This window comes from Tetrao urogallus (genome assembly GCF_951394365.1).
Source record: "Tetrao urogallus genome assembly, chromosome: 4".
NCBI classification, from domain to species: domain Eukaryota; kingdom Metazoa; phylum Chordata; class Aves; order Galliformes; family Phasianidae; genus Tetrao; species Tetrao urogallus.
The window spans coordinates 59,131,401-59,153,816 of record NC_136817.1 but is presented as its reverse complement, the minus strand read 5'-3'; the positions used below and the strand labels follow the sequence as shown (position 1 = coordinate 59,153,816).

The following is a 22,416-nucleotide window of genomic DNA, read 5'->3' as shown; positions in this document are numbered from 1 at the left end:
CAGTTGTTCTGATTTACCGTGGCAGCATTTTCCTCCATTAAAAAGAAATGTTCCTCTGCAGATAATCATATTTGTTCCAAAATAAATATCCAGTTTCCCACTGATGTAAGATAAAAAGGACTCTCTGAGCCTTTATTTCCAGGGAGGACTACTTCAGAAATGTGGACTGCTTGCTTTAGGGGAGAGAGAAGAGCATCCATTGGGGTGGTGCTCTTCCGTTTGGAGGAGGAAGGTCTCTGGTGAAGTTCATGGCCTGGTGGTTCTGCTCCTGATGCAGCCTCAGCATTTGGAGGATGGAACTGTGTCTGCCACCTTGAATGCTCTCCTCGCAGCCAGGTGTGGTTTTAGGTCTTGGCAACAGGGAATTGTGTGTACTGGCATGTTTATTTTGAAATGCCTTAAGACTTGAGCTGGTTCCTGCAAGGAAGTACTGTACTGTACTGTACAGCAGTACTGTAAGTTACTGCCAAGCAAAAAACACCAGCTGGGCAAACAGGTTTCATCCTTTCCCAGCTTGCAACTTTTTTTCTCTCTATGGCATCTAGATCAATTTTCTATATTTTGATTGTTTTTATTTTTCATCTATTTCTCCCACTCTTACATTTGTGTAAAATTTAAGCACTTGCAACATGCTTTGGCAACAAATTCCACAGAACTTGTTGTTAAGAAGCACACCATTTCATTTATTTTGTACAACAAGGAGTTGGCTTAGGACTTGAATAATAGAGTGCCAAAGCCCTTCAAAGCAAATCTTTTCTACAGTCCATCCATCACCAGCTCCAGCTTTGTGTTCTTGGGGCTGCTAAAGGGAGAACTGTGAACGAGTCCTGGCATGACATGGCACCACTCGCACTTTGCTCCTTGCTGGTTTATTTCATGTACTCCACTGCTAATTGAAAACAGAAACAAAATTTTTCCTTCTTCCTAATAAATAATGAAAATATCACTTTGAAAAATACCTCCCAACATTTTGCTGAGTGAGCACAAGTTTTATCCTGCAGTAGTTTGTTTTTGTAGGGCACTTAGCACTGCAATGCCTAAGCCTCTCTCCATTCATCCTCACAACTGCTCTTCAGGGAAGTATTATCCTTCTGTTATGGAGGGTGAGCTGAGGCACTGAAAGGCCTGGTCTAGCACCCAGCAAAGTGGATGACAAACCTGCTTGCTGAAGGAGCTCCTGGTAGAAATGAAAACAAAGTAACAGCTGAGTGCTTTAACACATGGCTCATTTTTCCCTCTTTTTTTTTCCTTATATATATATGTATATATGTATATATACACACATATCTCTCTCCATATATGTATCTCCAGATTCGTGGGTGTTGTTACTTGTCAGAATTTATCCATTCATCTTCACCTCTAATATAAAATTTTCAAATATTTTGACACTTGTCATGTATTTTCTGCTTAATGTTTGCAATCAATTAGAAAGTGCAGCTTAGCTTCCACAATTATAGAGCAGTGGAATAATATAATTTTATTTTCTCCAGGGATCTAAAAGTATTGGCAATGTCAGATTGTTACATTCTTTTCTTGAAGTGCATACAGCAGGGCAAGCTACTCTATTTTGCTACTGCTTATGCATCCTAATGTTGTTCAGATTTCCTCCAGTGATAAATAATTCTCTAATAATTCATTTTCTGTGGCAACACAGCATGTAAATTGAGTTTTGTATGTGAATAAGAAATGCCATATCGTAGCTGTGCTCTCATTCTTATTTTATCTCTTCTTTTTGTGTGGGTCACTTTTCTTTTTGTTTATTTTGTTTGCAGAACAATGAACTTTTTTTTCCCTAGGATATTGAATGAGATGTCAATTATAAAGCATCGTAACATTCCCACAAAATAAGCTATAACAGTACTGTGAATTTATTTTTTTTCCTAGTAATTGAATGACTCCATTACTGTACTCATACTCATTGAAAAAGTTTTTATTAATACAAATGTTCTTCTGAGTTCCACCTTTCAAAAACTGGTTAGGGTTCCAGAGGGAGGCAAACAATGTGGGGCATAAGAAAGCATTGCTGGATAAGTATTCCTAAAACAGTCCCGAGATATACTCAAGAATTGTTAGCGGCAATATCAGTCATGGAAAGAGAGATGATAACTCCCAGTGGAGCCGTTCCTGCTATTAATGGTTAATGTGGGATCAGATGAAGACTGAATCTCCAGATCCATATTTTCATTTGTCCCATTCTTTCTTTCCTCCAGGTCTCCACATATCATTTGCATAGCTTTGACACAGACTACTAAATCCAAGTCTTTAGCACACTGTTCTTCTATTCACTCCATACAGACTGAGGTATTTCTGAGATTTTCTGATTTGTGAAACAACTGAAAGTTAATTTGTTCCCTTTGCACATTCTAAAATCCTCAGAAAATAAGTTGTGGCTGAAATGGTGTGGTATATAACACCAAGCAAGCCATTCTTGGAAGATCAAGTGTGAATAATGACAAACTTGCAGATGAACAGGCCCCAAAATGCAATTGCTGGCATTCCATGCATAGGCATAAATATGTATTACAATTAATATGCAAAAACAGCAGATCCTCTCACTGTCAGTCATCTTGGGCTAAGGTTCTGTTATCTGACTCCACAGGTGTGGGCATAACAGCGCTGCAGATTTGGGTAGCACCACTAGCAGATTCCTTAACAAAAGGGTTACAAACCACAAAAATACCAGCTGTTGCTATATACATAGAGGATAAGGCTTTGGGGAAAACAACACGATTTCTGACATTCCTTTTATTACATTCTAGTGGGGGTTTTTTTGGCGGATTAGATTAAAAACAGCAACAATAGCAACAGCAACAACAAAAACCTGAAGTGTATAAAGTGCTGCTGTGTTTCTCCTATGCACATTCCAAATAAATTGTTTGATTGATGACTCAATCTAATACTAGACCTTTCCTCATGTTTGCTGTAAGCTTGTGTGCAACAGCTTCTGAATTTGTAATTTTGTAGTGCTTACCTGAGGGTAAATTTGCCGTAACACAAGGCCAAGTTGTTAGTCATGAGTTAGTTCAGGAGGAGCTTGGAGGAGTTGGTTGCAGAAACTGAGCCTATTTTTTCAAATATGTAGGTGCTTGGGGAACCTGTGGACCACTGCTGACATTTCTGAAAATAAAACAGGTAAAAATAAAAATAAAACAGGTAATTGAAGCTCAGCAGGCTAAATACATAAAACACTTTTACAAGAATTGGAGCTTAGGAACTATAGAGATTGTGTATAGGAACTAGCTATAAAATTATCTAGCCATTATTTGCAGTCTATGAGATATTCTTCTATTTCAATTATTTTTGGTCTTGAATTTTGAAATGCCCTGCAAACACTAAACTTTGCCTCAGTTTTATTTCTCTTGTTAAAGAAAGACAAAAAACAGTTTTTCTTTAACTGTGGAGATATGAATTACTATTTTTTTTTTTAAATAAGTATAAAATAACATCTGAGAGATTTATAAATCTGTTTCTGTATTGCTAGAAATTTCTTAGAATTTCCACTGCAACAAAGGTGTTTAATTCAGGAGCGTTATATCTGCCATAGGCTGCTGTAAATTTCTGTAGTTGGTTTTCACCTCCACATTTTAACCTTTATTTATAGGAAGAAAAAAAAAAAGAGATTGTGAATTTATTTTCAATGAAATAAAAGGTTAATACATAATTAATTCCTGTGAGACCTGTATGGGAATGAGTATTATTAGAATGTGGCATATTTATTTAAATTTCAAGAAGTGTGATAACTTGACACCTACTATTTCAAGAAGTAGTATTCTCTCCTTACCTATTTCCAATTTCTCATTAGACACTGGATCATGATCTCCTAGGCAATATTGTAATAGAATAAGGAGGGTGAAATCCTGGTCTTCCTATGGCTTTATGATACACTCTTTTGCTGTAAATATCAAAAGATCTTCAATGATTACTGAATTTGAATTCTCTTTGAAAGAGGACATTATCAGCAGAATATGTCAATAGAATTTTAAATTCTCATTGTCTCTAATAAGCTAGGAGAAGTCAACAGCACCATGGATGCATTATTTGGAAGGAGTCAAGGAACAAAGCTAGCATCTTAATCTGTTATTATCTCATGAATGAACTTATTAGAACTGCATGATTCAAACAATCCATGCTATCTGAAAAGCTGATCCTAGCAAAATGTCAAGAATAGCACCCCACACTGCAGTCAGTAGCCTCTTCCAAAGAGCTGAAATGATCAGCATCAGCTCTATTTGTTTACTTGTACTTTCCTTTCAAAGCATAGTCTGAAGAGAAGACACATCTTACCTTCTGTTCCAAAGCAGTCATTCAGAAAGTTCAACATCTCCCTTAGGTTTAGGCAGACACAAACCCAGGTTTTTATGCCTCAGGATGCCAGCTTTAATCACCATGCTGCTAGAAGGGCTAAAATAGGGCACTCTCCACATCTCATTTCTATTGTATGCAAAAGAAATAGATTATTTATTCAGCTAGAGATGAAGGCTTCTGGTCTTACTGCTGTCTTTAGCTTTTCCCTATTATTTATCTATAAGCTTTCTTGTGCAAAAGCTGTTGCATACTGCTTGGACATGTGTTTCTACATTCCTGCTCTGCTCCCTGTGAGGAGCTGTACCTGAAATGAGGCTTCCCCTCAGCATCCTCTGCTCTAGGCCAAACAAACCAAGGGACCTCAGCCACTCCTCCCACATCTTGCCCTCTAGACCCTTCTGCATCTTCTTAGCCCTCCTTTGGATGCTCTCTAATAGCTTTATGTACTTCTTATGTTGTGGTGCCCAAACTTGCTCACAGTGCTAAGGTGAGGCCACACAAGACAGAACAGGAGGCACTGAACAGCTCATCTGTATTGTTTGGTGGCTGCTCATGGGAAAATTGTTTCAAATTGCTCTCAATCAACCATGCATTTCCACATGGGTGTGGTTTCCCTTTCTTAGCAATACTCTTTAATGAAGTGTAATGTTTGTCTGCTACAGAGCAGCAATGTCTTTGTCCCATGGCATTTTGCCTTCTGGGAATTGTTGGCTTTCATGAGTGAGTTCTGCTGTGCTTTTTGAGGTCAGATATTGACTGTTGAGATAATGCACACAAATAAATAAATAAAAGAAAAACATCCAGTCTTCACAGAGGCAAGCAAGCTCAATTTCTTTTTTCCTTTTTGTATTTATACCTAATGTGTACGCAGGAGATTTAGGATACAAATTATTCCCAGTGCTCAACCTGAGCAATGAGTGCCTTTGACAGATTTCTGGTAGGCTCCCAAAACCTCAGGATTCAAAAAAAATGCATTTTTCGTGCAGACTCTGTAGCACTGACCCTGCAGGGCAGTGAGACATCTTCCCTCCACTCCTCACATTCCTTTTAAAATCTTATTTTCAAGGTGAATGTGGTTCTGTTTCAAGCGATCAGGGAGAAATACTTTTTCAGTGCTCACCTCTGCCTGTGGACAGTTCTTATTCATGTTTGAGGAAAGGCTATTAACCACATGCAGAGGAAAGTTTTCTCTGTGGATGCATTTCCCATGACTTTTACTGAAGTCCCACCACTGACAAGCAAATGAGAAGAGAGAGGAATGCTGGAAATGCAAAGGAGCATTATTGCATCCTGCTCTCCTCTAAATCCTAATGAGGAACAAAAAAATCTTTGTTACTGTAAGTCTGATATGCTGCTTTCCTCATTATTTGGGTAATATAAGCAATGCTTATATTAATGCTTAAGAAATTGCTCGTCATTAAACAATCCCCTGTAGAAGGCACAAAATCAACCTGAAAATAAATTGTTGCTGTTTAAAGAAATAATGAAATTCAGAACTTTTACACTGACTCTACTAAATTGCCTTTGAGCTTTCCATCTACTTTTTGCAAGCTTTTTTACCAACACATCATCTGATGTTCTCTAACTTTTGGCTTTTTGACCATAGCCATCTTGTAACATTATTTCTGCGTGTAAATCATTGGCTCTGACAAAATACCAGAAAACCAAGGTTTCTTTCTTGTTTTGAACTGGTAGGAAATTTTCAAGACAGTGTTTTGTGTTAGAAAAAAAAAGGTTTGCAGAAATCTGTAGGTTCCAAGGAATACCTTTGTTTCCACAAAGGGTCCAAAGGATCCCTCCTGCCAGCCCCTTCCCTGCCTCCCTGCTTCCTGGCAGCCGGTGGGGTATGAGCTTTCCTGCTCTGCACTTTTGGAGGAACCAAGAAGTTCCTGCTGTGAAAAAGCTTTGATTGTTCCAAAGTGAACAAATGTGCCTTCTGGTTCTAGAAAGGAAATCAATGATGTTTTTGAAACAGTGTTTTGCTAGGAGCTCTAATCATAAATTATCTTATTTGCACTCATGTTTTCTCAGCAAATCTGGCTGTTGGCTGTTTTACGTAGTCCTCTGACCCCAGTTGCTCTTTTCCCTTATTTCTCACTTCTGGAAGGGAGTACAGCACACTAGGGTCCAACTCTTCCATCCACTCCACAGAAGTCTACTTTGTTCCACCCTGTCAAACTCATCTGCATCCCAGGTCTCCCCCTACACTCGTTTTTTTTACTTCTGTTCTTCTCACTTACTCACCCCCAGGTTCCTGCATTAATGCTGCTTCTCCCTGCCTAAGCTCTGGCAACAATCTCAGCTTTTGCATGTCTTTTGGCTGACTGTGACCCAACCATGATTTCAATCTCAGTCTCATTGTGTAAACTCAGTTTATAATCTTTCCTTGGTTTTCCTCTTCTCTATTTCCAGACTCAGGTTTTCTGCCCAGACATCTTCAGCTCCTCTTCAGCTTCAGCCCATAAACCAAAATTGTTCCTCATCCTCCACTGATTCCAGCCATTCTCTCTGTTCACAAGCACAGCATTCACATTTAATGAACCTCATAAAAAGAATGTTTTGTTATCATACACCATTTTGATTTCAGGCTTCTTACTATTTTACTAAATCAAATACAACACATCAGTGAATCGTGTCATCACTGAGACCACCAGTCACTCTGCACCCTTCATCCTTTCCACCCAGGTTGCTGGTAGTAATTATTGGCTTTTATTGGGTACAAAATAACCACCATAAACATAGGGTAAGGCAATATCAGAGAACTGCTTATAGCAGCTGCTGCTGCTGCTGCTGCTGCTGCTGCTGCTGTAAAGCAGATAGTCTTGTTTTCACCCAGTTCTGTAGGTAGTATGAGTTTAGAACTAGACTACATGTGTGTTTGGGCTGTGCCTTTACATAGAAGTCTGATCTTTGGGCTATAACAAATCTTTCTAACTACTTGCAGCTGTGCAACAGCAGGTGAGAGCAATGAAGACAGCTATTTTAAAGGTGAATAAAACACTATGAAGTTCTCTTTGTTCTAAGAAAAGAATTCTAAGTAAGGGAGGTATGGAAAAATCCAAAGCTCTATTAATAGTAAAACTGACATGCTATATTCTAGATATAAATTGAAAGATAATATCACTGCAATATTGAAATTGAAATTGCAGAAAGAAAGAAGTTAACAAAAATATGAAGAGGTAGGCAAACCAGTATGAATAATGTTTGTCTGTTTGTGTTTAACAGTACGGAAAGGAGTTTTTCATTACTTTTCATTTTTCTTATAGATGTTTATATTTACAATGTCTCTGAGAAGGGACTCTATTTTTCTTTTTTCTAGCAGGCTCTGATGGCTTTTTAACAGGGTGAACATCAGTCATGAACGTTATAAAGAATGTGTCAGAAGAAAATGTTTTGATAGTTTTCCATTTGACCGCTTTTACCTTTTACTTTGAAACTAAAAGAAAATTCTTCAGCTAACAATCGTGGCTGCTTTCATCATCCTATGGAAAAGGATGTAATGCTACTAAGGTCCTCCCTTATATACTTCAAGGTACCTTTTCAGGAAATGTGATTTGTTGATTAAAGTGTAAGAGACGTAGTGCTCCTTGGTGTAGACCCACCATGCATCCATAACTTTGCTTTTACAGGATGACTGAATGGTGTTGGCTTGCCAATTTGTTCTCACTGCAAACAGAATGAATTTTCTTAGCTACAATCCTTTGTCTTCCCTTGTGGCCTAATTTCTAGTATGTATTAAAAGAAGGATGTAGATATTTTTAAATGTACTTTGGGAAAAAAAATGGTCTTAATTTCCTGAAAAATGTTTGTCAGTGAAGGGCATAGTGAAGTACAAAAAGCAAAACAATAAGATTAGTCAGGGAAAATAATTTTTTTACAGTCGATGTGGAGAGAAAAATAAATAAATAAATAAATCTGAAATACATCGAAGCTGATATTTGAAATGTAATTAATTCTTTTTTTTATCAAAGATGGTTTTCAGTCACTCAGGGGTTAGAGTTTGAACTCTTCCATATGAATACAGTATAAATAGCAATTACTTTTGTTCCTGTAGCTTGAGGGCGAGTAACATAAATGCAAAACTTGTATAGCATATATTTAGTTTTGTTTGAATTGACTTCTCTACAATTTTCTGTGTAACAGATTCCCATTTTTAATAACTTCCACCTTCCCTTGCCCCATTTGAAGGCTGTATTACTGTTCTGTTAATTTTGAATTCTATTTTTGTTTCAGAGACTGGGAGGGGGGGAAAAGCCTCCTGGAAGGAAGTGTTTTAAGCTTCTTAGGCTGTGTAAGTTTGAAATTCAAGTTTTCATTTTTCTAGTTGAATTTTCACACTGTTGAGATACCATAGATATTACTGGTCTGGGAGTAAAATATATTTAGGACAGCTGTAGATTCAAGCTAGATGAAGGCTCAAGAAGGGGAGGGCGTACCCCAGGATTTGTGATATTCTACTGTTGTGTTCTGTATGTGCTCTGAGGCACTGAGGTGCCTTAGTCACTCTGTGAAACAGAATTGAAGAGTAGGGTCTATGCGTGGTTTTCCCTGGGCTCTGTGGTTCAGGCATTTAAAGTTACTGCACTTCTGTATTTTACCCATGAAGTACAATTTAGAGCTACCATGTAATTTTTTCTAGATCATGAGATCCAGTAGATATGGCTAAACATGGGTCTGGGAGCGATTGTTAAAGAAATGGAGATTTTATACCTCCATTATTGTTAAACAAAAGCTTTTCTTTGAAATAAATCTGATTAAAAGTTGACCCTTCTTGAAGATAAGACATGGTGTGGAGCAGAGGTGCTCAGTTCAGAGCTGAGCAGAAGTTTGTGAGAGAAAAAGAGGAGCTGGTCACATCAGCATGGAGGTTAGCCAAAAGTGGAGCAGTGCTGAAGAGAAGTCCTGAAAGCTTCAGACTATTCTAATATACACAGAAATGCATCTTTCTGTAGGTGCTCATGGTAACGTAAGAAAATACACATAATGAAGAGGTTGGTTGCAAAAGAAATCTTTCCCTCTTAATACAGTTCGTTCAGTAACATTAAGCTAGGGCTGGATCAATTTAAATATATTTAAAAGTTTATTATACCTGGTCTTTCCTCTTTCTTTGTTATGTCAAGGAAAGAACCATTATTCAGGAAGATACAGAGCTTAACATTTAAACGGGATCAAATTCCAAATGCTGGGCCAGAGTGTATTTTCTGTCTCTTAGAATCGTTCTTCTTTCAACCCACTCTTAATGCATTTTCTTTTTTTCCAGCAGAAAATACATAAATCTCAAATCCCTGAGCAAAGTTTTTTTTTGTTTTTTTTTTAAACACACTTGCAGATGTTTGCATAGTGTCTCATTATATTTAGGTGCACTATTTAGCTTGGAAGATTGAGGTTCCTTCCACCCATTGACAGGAAAAATCTGTTTTTTATGCTGCAAATATTTTCCTATACCTATGTGTTCTGACTTGTCACTTGCAAAGGGATGGACTTTCTAGACCTGTTAGTGAGCATGAGGCAGATTAAATAAGATGTATATCTCACAGTTGACCCTTTTCATTATACATTAATATGTATGTGCTGCATAATGAATATATCACTTTGTAAAAGATCCCAGGAATCACTGCACTGTTTCTATTGGTGGCGTTTTAGAAAATATCTCCAACAAATATAGAAACACATTTTTAGCAGATTAAACACTTTAAATCTCATAACATTTTCAACGAACTGATGAGCAGTTTATGGGAAATGTGAAAAGTTTTATGTGAAGTATGCCAATGGAAAAGTTTTCACCTATTATTCTTAGCTCCATAAATTCTCCTTTTTCTTCAAGGTGAAAAATGCAGTCAATTAATATGTTCAGATGTATGTATGCTCTTCAAGAAAAACTGAGATATACACTTGGTACAGGTATCAAGGCTCAATAAACCAATATTTTTGATACTAATAAAAGATGATGGTATGCCAAGGCAGGTGAAAGTATTGACACATTAAAAGGAGCAAGCTCAGGGAGTTATGTGCATTACTATAGTACAAATGAGCAAAGACCATGCAACAAAATATCTCCTGGCTTTGTTATGCAAATATATGTTCAATGCATATCAATACTATAAATAAGTAATTACATCCTTAACTCCTTAAAAAAACCTCTCTTGCTGAGACTGTAGAGTGGCATGATGAATGTGATTATATGAAATACCAATAAGTTCATACATCTTAAAATGATAATGCAGACTTGCATGAATAATTTACTGTCCTTTTAATTAAAAAAATAATAATAATTTGGATCAGAGGAGTTTTCCAGAGATGGATAGCATGGCATCTTACAGATGTGAAGAGCTTTGTTTGTGTGGAAAGATTAAAAGTCAAGTGACAGAAGGTTGTGTTTCATGTTACCAGGGGAGTGCTTGTGTTATCATCCTGGGCACCTCATGGTGCCTGGTTTCTCTACTCTGGATTTAGGGATTTGAACACAATTCCCTTTCTGGCTGATGGCAACAGAGGCCATTGCCTTCAGAATGATGCTTGCCTGTCCCTGAGGAGAGCTTATAACATGAGGGAAATCAACTTTTTTACATGGGAAGATAGTGATCACAGAATCACCTGGGTTGGAAGGGACCTCAAGGATCATGTAGTTCCAACCCCCCTGCCTAGCAGGGCCACCAAACATACACATTTAGATCAGGTTGCCCAGGACCCCGTCCAACCTGGCCTTAAACACGTCCAAGGACGGGGCATCCACAACCTCCCTGGGCAGCCTGTTCCAGGGCCTAACCACTCTCCTTGTAAAGAACTTCCCCCTGACATCCAACCTAAATCTTCCTTCCTTCAACTTGGATCCATTTCCCCTAGTCCTGCTATTGTCAGCCCTTTTGAAGAGTTTACTCCCCTCCTGGGTGTAGGTTCCCTTCAGGTATTGATAGGTTGCAATGAGGTCGCCCCGCAGCCTTCTCTTCTCTAGGCTGAACAAGCGCAACTCCCTCAGCCTGTCCTCATAGGGGAGGTGCTCCAGCCCCCTGATCATCTTAGTCACCCTCCTCTGGACCCTTTCCAAAATCTCCATGTCTTTCTTGTACTGAGGGCTCCACACCTGGACACAGTACTCCAGATGGGGCCTCACAAGAGCCGAGTAGAGAGGGACAATCACCTCCCTGTCCCTGCTGACCACCCCTCTCCTGATGGAGCCCAGGATCCCATTTGCCTTTTGAGCTGCCAGAGCGCACTGCTGGCTCATGTTAAGTCTCTCGTCCATCAGGACCCCCAGGTCCTTCTCTGCTGAGCTGCTCTCAAGGACCACTCCTCCCAGCCTGTACAGGTGCCTGGGGTTCTTCCGGCCCAAATGCAAAACCTTGCACTTTGCCGTGTTGAACCTCATTAGGTTCACCCGAGCCCAGCTTTCCAGCCTGTCGAGGTCCCTCTGAATGGCATCCCTTCCTTCCACTGTATCAACCGCACCACTCAGCTTGGTGTCGTCAGCAAACTTGCTGAGGGTGCACTCAATTCCCTCATCGATGTCATTAATAAAGATGTTAAAGAGCACAGATATGATGTGATAAGGGGGAATGGCTTAAAACTAAAAGGGGAGGAGATTTAGATTAGTTGTTAAGGAAGAAGTTCTTGGAGTGTGGTGAGGCACTGCCACAGGCTGCCCAGAGAGGTTGTGGATGTTCTCTCCTTGGAAGCATTCAAGGCTGGCTTGGATTGGGCCCTGGGCAGCCTGATTTGGTGGGGGCATCCCTGTCTGTGACAGGGGATTGGAACTGTGGATGGGCTTTAAGATCCTTTCCAATCTAAGCCGTTCTATATAAGTTAGTAATGTAGTAAGGTGAACACACAATCAGTTATGGATGTTCAGGGCATTTGTGTGTCCTTATTGAGTACCTTTGTATTTCTTACTTGCAAGAAAACTAGTTTGCTAATTCAAATGGCTGTGTTGATGAGATGGTGAAAACATATTTCAGGAATCTCTTCAAAATAAATGTTCCATTGCAGGTTGTCTTGCTCTATTTAGTGTTCATTTTTATTTATTTATTTATTTTTAATTAGGTGTTCAATATTAATGTGCATCTATCTGAAAAATGGAAAATAAAGCCTTGTACTGAAGTCAGAAGAATGAGAAAAGCCTCTGAATCACTCTTACCAGTGTACTCTGTGGGCTTGCAACAGGCTATCAGTATTTCCACGGACTTTAATTCCAGGAGCTTTTGACTCATCTTTACAGTAACAGTGTAAGTCTGTTACAATCTGTCTTTAGTCTGACTGGTACTGGGGTGGGAGAAAAAGGTGGTATATATATATCTTGGAGCACTGTTGGGCAGGACTGTGAGAGGACTGTGCTTGATCTGTCAGTCAGAATGGTGCTCAGCAGTGACTGATTTTTGTGCTACAGTGTTTGCATGTGGGTGTCACCAAAGGAACACCTGTGGAGTGAATACCCTGCCAGAACCTAGGAAAGGCAGGGTTTGTAGACCTTTGTAATACCTTTAATAATATTTATATTATATAATATATAATATATTAATAATATTTATATTTAATAATAAAAATAATTTGTAATACCTTTAAGTATTTGCAAGCTCTTCCACCAAAAATGCTCAGAAGGGGAAAGGGTGAGCATGTGAGGGGCAGGATGATGGCATGTTGACCTCAATGCCTCAGCTGACATGGAGAATGAATTTAGGTAACAGTGGTCCTGCCTGAGAATGCTCTTTCAGAAGTCTCATCCAGGCATATGGTGGGGGAAGCTGTTAGATCCAGCCTGCCGGGAAGAGTAGAGTGCTGGGGAAGTCTGGACATTGGCAGCTGCTGTCAGAAGAGAGGAAGGAGCCAAGTGAGTTGCACTGAGCTAGGAAAATGTAGAGGACGATGACAAGTAAAAGAAGCAAAGCATGACAGTACAGAAGGCAGGGCTTGCTTAGCCCTGATGGTGATAGCATCTGGTATCCTGCAGACAGGCTTGCTTTCCTCCTTATACCACATTTTCTTCTATATTCCTCCTTCCACCACATCTGCTGCTGAGTTTTTGTTAGGGAGCATCTTTGGGCTGCGAAGGAAGATTAAATCTCAGTGAATGACCTCTCATAAGGAGCACATTCCTGCTGAAGTTAAATGTCTGTACTACATGCCTGTATGTATGCTGTGCTGCATCTCACCAGGAATAACCCATCTCTGAGGGGTTAGGTCTCAGTCTCTTCACATAGTACTTCAGTTCACGTCTTCGCAGATCGCTTTAGTTTGATTCTGCAGTTGCACAGATTTTCTGTGCACTGAAACCAATCTTTTGTTCTCATGTTGGCCTAAGCTGGGCAGAAGACTAATGACAGCTCTGCCAGTGTCACTGCCACTGACTGCCTCTTCTCTGCTCCCTCAGCCCTATCCATTCTCTCCAAGATTAGTTCAGCTTTCAAATTAAATGGAAAACTTATGGCCTTAAAGGAGATTGTGCATATAATTTAATGGAGGAGAAAAATCCATAAATCTGCATTACAGGGCTGCTCATTACATTTAATAGGCTGATTTTACTGTTACCTCCTTCCCTGAGCAATGATTTCTCCAGTTTATCTCTGTCTTCAAGTTATATCTTATAAATCCAATTCAAAATTTAAATTCCTTGCAGTAGTGTCTGACCCACCTTAATGTATGTATATGGCATTCATCGTGGTAGGGCTCAAGACTTAAATTGTATCCTCGTTAGTAATTATCCAGAAATTGCTTCAATATCTTAGCTCCTTGACTGCACAATGCTATCCTTGCTACGGAATTGCATAGCAAAGTTATAACTACTAATTAAATTATATAGTGCTCTTCCAAAAGGGATTTTTCAAGTACAGAATAATCACTGTGGGAAAATTTTCAGAAAGAAATATAACACATATCAAATCAGTGGAAAAAGTAAGATGGAAAACATTCTCTAGTGCTCAAGTTCCAAAATATTTTTGCCTATGGAAGTGTCTATGAATAAATCTATTCAGGTAATTGGTTTCAGAGAATACTGATTTCTACCTAATTCTATAATAATGGGCATAAACTTTGGGAGGACTTTTATTTTAGGATTCATTTTAGTCCTCTTTCTCTTAATGAGAACTGAATGCTGCAGAATTTTGATATCCTTGCTTTGCTGTTTATAATTGACTTAAAAAAAAAAAAAAAAAAAAAAATCCCCAAGATTGAACAACAGTTTTTTCTGTCCTACCTTATGATTTTGAGTGCCTGGGAAGTCTCAAGAGTTTGGCTATTTTTGTTAGAAATTATTCCAATTGATAAGATACATTCATCCTTCCCAATTAAAAAGAAAAAATTTGTATATCTGAGCCAAGTTCATTGATGTATAGAGCACAGCTAATATCAGTCATTATTATAGTCCTGATTGTAGTGTGTGTTTTCTCACAAACATGATTATAGCAAGCTAATTTCCATTGCTAAATGAATGCTAAAAATATCAAAACGTTTCTCCCTGCTGGCCAGAGAGCAGTTGATCCAGTCATTAAAATACAGAAGTAAGTACTCTGGAGGAAGCTGAGATGATTAAGCACAATGTGTGTAAGAAAATAGTTATTTATCTAAGAATATGCTCTTCAGAGGAGCTGCAAAGCTCTGATTTAAAAATCACACTGGACATGCATGGAGGCCACCGGAAGGATCTGAACAAGCTTTTACACTATTCCTCATCTTGAATTTACTTCAGAACCTGTTGGCAGTGTGTGCTGAGGGACTGAGCTGCAATGGCTGCGTAGGAAATAATGTCTGTTTTTGGAGCTTTTGGCTCCAGCAGCTGCCAAGAGCTCTTTTTCCTTTTGCTACACAAGAAGCCGGAGTCTGAGCAGCCCAGTGCTGTAAGTAGGTGGAGCCTTGCCTTCTCGTGGTCAGGAGCCTGTTGAGCTATGGGTGAAGCCAGACATACAAATAATGGTGATTTTGTGAAGGGCAGTGATTTGTTCCACATCTGCTCTCAAGGCAGATATTAGCACAAGAGGTTCAAGAGCATACCTTGCTTTTTTGTTGTTTGTTTGTTTGCTTTCTACTTGAAGGCACTTGGAATATCTGTTTTCCAGCACCCACCACAGCTGTAAATGAACATCTCCAAAACCTCCAAGCTTTTCCTGTGCTGCTAAGTACTTTTCCATATGCAAGTGTTGGTGTAGCTACCCAACTGGGAAACAGAACAATTCTCTGGGTCTCATTCAGCTGGTCACTTTGCATCCCAATGTACCAGTATTTAGGTTTAGCTTAAGCTGCAAGAAATATGTTTTGAATTGTGATTATCTATTCCTGCAAGCAGAAAATATATAAATTGATGGGATGGATGGATGGATTGCTGGATAGTATTTCCTCTACTAAGTACCTTTATGTCAATAGTGTACCAAGATCTATCACCATCCTTCCCACCTCCAAAAATCTACATTAAAAACTTTTGGATATATTTCATTAATCATTCTGTCAAGACTAGAGATGAAAAGAGCTATTTGTATTTATGGTGGTTGGTAATTAAACATTTACTGTGCTGTGCCAATATTTAATTCACAGTGTAGAAGGAGCAAACTGAACAGAAGGTAAATCTGGCAGAGTTTATGGTAGAAAGATGCTGTGGGAATGTGTGTGTGTGAGCGGAACTGTAGCACTGCAGAGCAAGTGGCACTGCAATAAAATGTTGTAGCAGCAAATTGCTTTTCCAGTTGTGTTAGACTTCTCTCTCTCTTCCCTGGAAGAGAAATAAGAAAAAAAGATTTTACCCTTGAAATGATGACAAGAAACAAAAAGAGACTTTGGGAGTTAGGATCACAGGCTCTTTTTGCAAAGCAATAAAGCCATACAGAGCAAATGAGTCCCAAGGAGTTTCTTTTGATTTCATGCCTATATATTCTACACTTTGTTTTTCCCTTCTGTCTCACGAAGTATTTTGTAGAAACCTTCCCCATTTATTTGGGTTGCATTGTTTTCATTTCTGCTGGAAAAGCAAGGCAGCACTCATTGCAAGTGACTGTTTTGGTATAAAATACAATACTACTTTTCCATGCGAGGATGGAAACTGTTTAAATGGCTCATTCTTACTGCTGCTGAAATGACCACGATCGTTCCTTTTTTCTCATAACAATGAGACTGCATCTCCACAAAATGCCTATGCCATAACAAACATGATTCATCTGTCAATGACTGTGTATGCTGACTTTATACACCATGGAGGCAGAGCTACAGGGACATCCATCTGCTGAAGGAGAAAATCAAGACTGACCAAAGGCACCGCATCCTACAAGCATCTTTTTTTATTCTTATTCTTAATTTTTGAGCCTACATCTGGCTAACTGAGCTGCAGGCATGTGCATTTTTGTTCAAGTCTGAAGTTCAAGGAGACAAATGCCATCCCAGAGCTTCTCAGGATTATTCCCAAGCTGCGTGACTTTCCCTCTAGTCATTGTTAAATTCCCACAAAGCTAAGAACAAGCTCACTTCTGCACCATTATCGGTGCTTCCCATGGTAGGACAGTTCTTTATAGTGTTAGAATGGAAAGATGAAAAGTGCATTGGGTCACCACAGTGTAGCCTAGAGTATTTGTTGACCTGCACAGTAAGCAGATGAAGACAGTTATATGCAATGTAAGGTTCAGCTTGCAGTCAGGGGAAGTGTCATGGACTCTGGATGCACCTGAGCATCAGTGCCATGAGTTTTTTTTAAAGTAGCAAAATTGCTTGAGAAATGACTGTGTGGTGACAACTGTGAAATTAAAGCGTTTGTGTGGGATTGCATTTGTGCATAACACTCTACAAACACATTCAAGGAGATGCCATCTATCAAATAACCAGGCTCATCTCAAAAACAGCTTAGTGAAGCATTGGCAAAAGTCCCCTGCAGCCAGCCAGATCAAACTGCAAATGTTCAAAAGACTCCTGCTGCTAATTGAATTCTACTTGCAGGAAAAATCCTCGGATTTTAGTGTGTCATTGATGAAACTCTTGTATTTTAAAGGCTGTGGATCAGGACTTGTTCAATAGACAAACTGCATAGTGGCTGGGTGTCCGTTAGCAAGCACTGCAGCCCAACACGAGGAGCTCCACAATGCAGATGGAGGCTGACATCCTCGTGAGTGACATCTCAGGAACATTTCATGCTTCATATATTACTGACCTTACCTCCTAAAGCTTCATGGCTTTAATCTGTAATATCTGTTACAGCATGGATCCCGCAAATGAGAAGTGCCATTAATTTGTTTAGGATTGCTCTCATAAAATCTTTCATTTCTTTCTAGGATCGAGATCAAAGATCGTAATACATTTTAAATGAAACAGAGAAATAGGTTTTTCCAGATGTTGTATAAAATGTTACTCTGGAACTTCCAATGTGAAATAAATATTATTAATAATAATAATAAAGGATTGTTATAAGAAGTTATGATCATGAAATAGTTTATTCTGGGCAATGAAAGCTACTCTCTTTAAGACCAAAGCATCTCTACCCCTTTGTTTGATCCTATGATTTCAGTCTGTGCCAAAATTAAGCAAGTAAATCCACACTATGCTTATAACAGATGTAAAGTCTTTGCCTTACTACTTTAGTAAACTTCTCTGTTGTGGACAGGAACACCATATCATTTCATGGAGCAATAAAAAATCTGTATTTTATGAAAAAATTTTGACAAAAAAATTACATATAATGTGAAACAAAATTTTAAAATCTATTTGATTACAAAGAACTTTGTTTTCTAAAAGATAAAATGGAAACAATACAGTAAAAATAGGTTATTACAAATAAAATGCCTATCAGTTCCAAAGGCTTAAATCATGTCTTAAAAAAATTGAAATTAAATTTGTTTACATAACTCTTAAAAAGAAAAGCACAATTGGACAGAATGAGCATGCATTTATTATCAAAATGTGGATGTACAAGTTGTAAAATACCATAAATGTATTAAATATACGAGATTGTGGATGCTATTCTTTTTTTTTTAATTAAAAAAAAAAGAGACTTCATCTAATCAATACTAAAAGATAATGTATGTTTCTTTCTATTCAAGACAGTTCTTGTCCAGAATAGATCCATGGAAACAGATTTCTTCACATTTATAACATTTAACTGTGGATCTGAGCAAATTCTTCGTGTTTTTGGCTCTCCTTCCTAAGCTGCTTTTCAGCTCAGGCTCAGTCAGTCTATAAAGATCTGTCTTTGTCATATTTATGAAACACTGCTGATGTGTCTGATCCTGCATCCACAAAAGTCACTAGCAACAATTTGACTTGGCCTGGGTCACATCTCTCACTACACAGCAGAATGCATGAAGTTAAAGAACAAAATGAAGACATTCACAATGCAACATTGCCAATGGCCTTCAGGTAGTTAAATTAAATTATTCAGTGTTTATCCTATTTGACACTACAATCATGTATTTACATCATGTACATCTGTTATAAACTCAACAGCAGATGTTTGCAAACAGCTGTGTCTAGCAGCTCCATGAAATTCAATATTGGATCATTTTAATTAATGGAGACAGAGAGGATAGCGTAAAGTCTTCAAGATAAAGCTGGCCCCAGTGCAACTTGTCTCTTGCAAACGGCCAGAAACATGGCAATATTTGAGAGGCTGCCTAGTGAGTTGTTTCAAGTTTTCTTCCAGGATTTTGAAAAGGAAAGTCAAACTTATAAAACTGCATTTTGTTCTTGATGGTCGCTTTTTTCCAGTGGCAGAGTCAGAAGAACAGTCTTAGATGGAAGTTCTCAGCCATTTTCTCTGTGGACTTGCCCTCAGCTGGGGATCCTGCAGGAGGACTGATTGCTTGGGATCCAAGGGGTGAGTATGAAGGCATGTGGGAGAGGATTCTTCCTCACCCCAGGTGAAAGCCTGTGTGGAGCTGTAGCTCACTAGCTGCTGCAGCCTCTTGTACAGCCATGTCCAAGCAAGTTGTTGTTACGTCCATCTTGAAGCTTCCCATGGCTCTGCAAGGATGCTCTGCTGTCTGTGCTGGAAGTCTGCCCGCTTTGATCCTGCTGCCTTCTTAGTCTGCCAAAAGTTACAAACATCAACAGATTTACAGCTCTGACCTGCAGGTAACTGAATCATCATAACTGTTGCTGTCTGTCCTATGGATAACCACATATACCTGTGTATAAAATAGATTTCCACAACATTCAATCTCTACTAACTTTCCTAGCTTTTACTGTATTAAATGCCTTTGAATTCCTTCTCTCTTCCTATGTACAGTCAGGTCTTGGTTAAATCCTGCTCCTATCAAAGCAAATAACTAGCAGAGGATTGTGCTTTCTCTGGTCACCTCTATCTAGATGTAGCATGACAAAGTCTCTGCCAGCACAAGAAAACGTGTCCAGTGAATACATATTCATGTATGGCCGCATAGGTGGTTTCATGGAACAACAAAAATCCTGCATTATATAATCTTCTCTAGGCACCGTTTTCTAGAGAACAGCTGCAGACCTGGTGGCACCAGCAATCCTCACCAATAATTTATCATCGAACTCAATACTTCTGTTCAACACTGGTATCAACTTCTCTGATTTTCCAGTGACTCTTTTGATACTTAATGTAGTTTTCCAAATACAAAGACATAAGCACTTCTGTAAAGAGGTGGAAGATTCACGGGGAAGCTGTTGTAGAAATCAATTTTTGAAAATACAAACTATTGTTTTGGGTTGTTGTTTGCTGTTTTTTTTTTTAGGGGGGGAATTTTTTTCTGATTATTCTTTAAAAGTGATGAACAGCTGGTCATGTATTCCCAAAAAAAGGCACTAGGAGCTGTCACTGGAGATGCCATGGGAGAAACTTTGTAACAGAGACCATAAGTGATACCATATACTCCAGAAATACCTTTGCAAGTAACACTGAATACATAGAAATTATTTAATAAAAAACATGTAAAAGTGTAATGTAAATTGTGAGTTTAAAAAGAGTAAAATAAAAATATAGAGACATCAACTGACAACTCAGAACAGGATGTAAAAGAGCATGAAAATTCTGCCTTAGCTAAATGGATGTCTAAGGAAGAATATTTAATTTTAATGAAAACACTTTCCAAATCAATAAAGATTAAAAGAGCACAAACACTGGTACATTAAATAAAAAAATATAAGTCAGACTAAATTATAAAAATGAACTCAGCCTACAGAGGGGAGGGGAATCAAGTCTTTGAAAGGGTTGATAATTGCAGGATGAGGGGAAATGGTTTTAACTTGAGGGAGAGGAGATTTAGGTTGGACGTCAGGGGGAAGTTCTTTACAGAGAGAGTGGTGAGGTGCTGGAACAGGCTGCCCAGAGAGGTTGCGGATGCCCCATCCCTGGAGGTGTTCAAGGCCAGCTTGGAAGGGGCCCTGGGCAGGCTGGTCTAGTATTGAATGGGGAGGTTGTTGGCCCTGCATGTGGCAAGGGGGTTGGAGATTCGTGATCCTTGAGGTCCCTTCTAACCCTGGCCATTCTGTGATTCTGTGAACTTTCAAATGAACTTCAACAAATCATCAGGAAAGGATTTTCACCCAAGTGTCCTAGGAAAATTGAAATATATAGCTCCTGTACAGCAGTGGAGTATGTAACTTACTGTTGAAACTATCTTGGCAACAAAGGATGGAACATAACGAATGTGATGGCATGGTTTTTATTTTATTTTATAGTGGCTTCAAAGGAGATCTGGAGAACTACCAAGAAAGTAATTGAAAGTAATTGAATCAGACAAAGACTTGAACCACTTCAGGGTTTGAGATACTGGCTCTTTCAAGACCAAGGTATTTGTAGACTTCAAAACAAATGGCCACAGTGCTTAGAAAATCTTGTTGAAAATCGTGGGTTACAGATCTGTGCTAATTAGTGGGATGATGCAATTTTTGGAGACCGAGGAATCGTTGCATTGGTCTCTGACATGTAAATGTTTTCCCCTGATTTTTTCTTTAATATTTATTTTGTCTGTAAAAATCTGAAAAAGCAAGCATTCACTGTACCCTTACAATTAATGGGAAAAAGAAGAAGCCTCTCAGTAACAGCAGAAAGCAGAAAAACATGTCTTTTTTAATGAAAACCACTCAAACTGGCATAAAGGTAGCATTTAAAGGTTCAAAAGACTCCAGTGGCTAGCCTTAAACTTCCCAATTTGGTTTCTATTTTTTGATTTATTTCCATTTATTGTTTTTTATTCTGTCCCTACTCCCAAGGGCTGCCATTAAAGCATATTTAGATTATGGAGTTTGGAAGTGGTAAAGAGTACATTGTTTTAGCAGTGTTTCATTGTATTCTCTTAACAGAAATTTTCTGTGTCTGTATCTAGATTCACTACCCACATGTACAAACTATCAATGTAAGCAACAGGTTATTAATCTAATGATGCAAACAAAATTTAACTCTTATTTAATATTTAATAAATTATATATCCCTTTATTGAGTGTTTAAAATATAATATTTTATTGTAAGGAGTTATTATGGGTAACAACTACCTGCCAGTATGTCCTGGGGATGTAAAAATATATCAAGATTCGGGAGGTATTGATTCTGTTTATACCGAAGGTGTACAGAAGGTGTTAATGAGTGGTCATCCTCTGGGCAAATTGCAGACATTTTCTGTCCCTCAACTTCTCTCCCTGCAAGTGAAGAAAGTGTAAAGGGGTGAAGCTGAAGTGGAAAAGTGTTTGTCCAGAAATATCATATGGATTGGAGCTAGTCATAATTCTGGGTCCGGCAACTGGTGGCTAAGAACTAGCAAAAAAAGAACATGTATAAAAATACAAAGTCAAGGAGGGGAGATTGATTAATTACTGGTATGGAAGATATGAAAAAGGAAATGGAGACTTCTAAAACTAAGGCAAGCACCTGATGAAACCTGGTAGCAAACTTGGGAACCACCAAGTAGCAGATTAAGACTCCGCTCTATTTACCAGCTGAAGAAAATTATTGAAATTTTGTCTTTGGGCTGTCTAATACATTATGTTCAATGTAAAAGGAAGAAAAGTTATAGATTCAATGGTCATTATTTCAGATTTGTAAGAGACTAAGAAACAGGAAACTCTCTGAACAAAAAGATTTAGCTAGTCTTGGAGACATTACTGGGGGTGTTTTCTCTTCCCCAAAACACTGAAATTTGAGAAAAATAAATAAAATAAGGCAATTATTCTGTACTTCAATATAGCTCCAAAGTG

At 38.5% G+C, this 22,416-nt stretch overlaps 1 protein-coding gene across 2 annotated transcripts in view; it reads right to left on the bottom strand.

The window, feature by feature from the left end:
• Positions 1-19,146: 19,146 nt before the first annotated feature.
• The window catches only part of STK32B (serine/threonine kinase 32B), a gene marked incomplete at both ends in the record, with an annotated part of 157,272 nt that continues 154,002 nt past the window's right edge, over positions 19,147-22,416 (bottom strand). For both annotated transcript variants that reach the window (XM_079534851.1, XM_079534852.1), the window contains one exon: positions 19,147-19,285. In XM_079534851.1, the coding sequence (XP_079390977.1) occupies positions 19,147-19,285 (139 nt within the window). The remainder of the gene's footprint in view (positions 19,286-22,416) is intronic.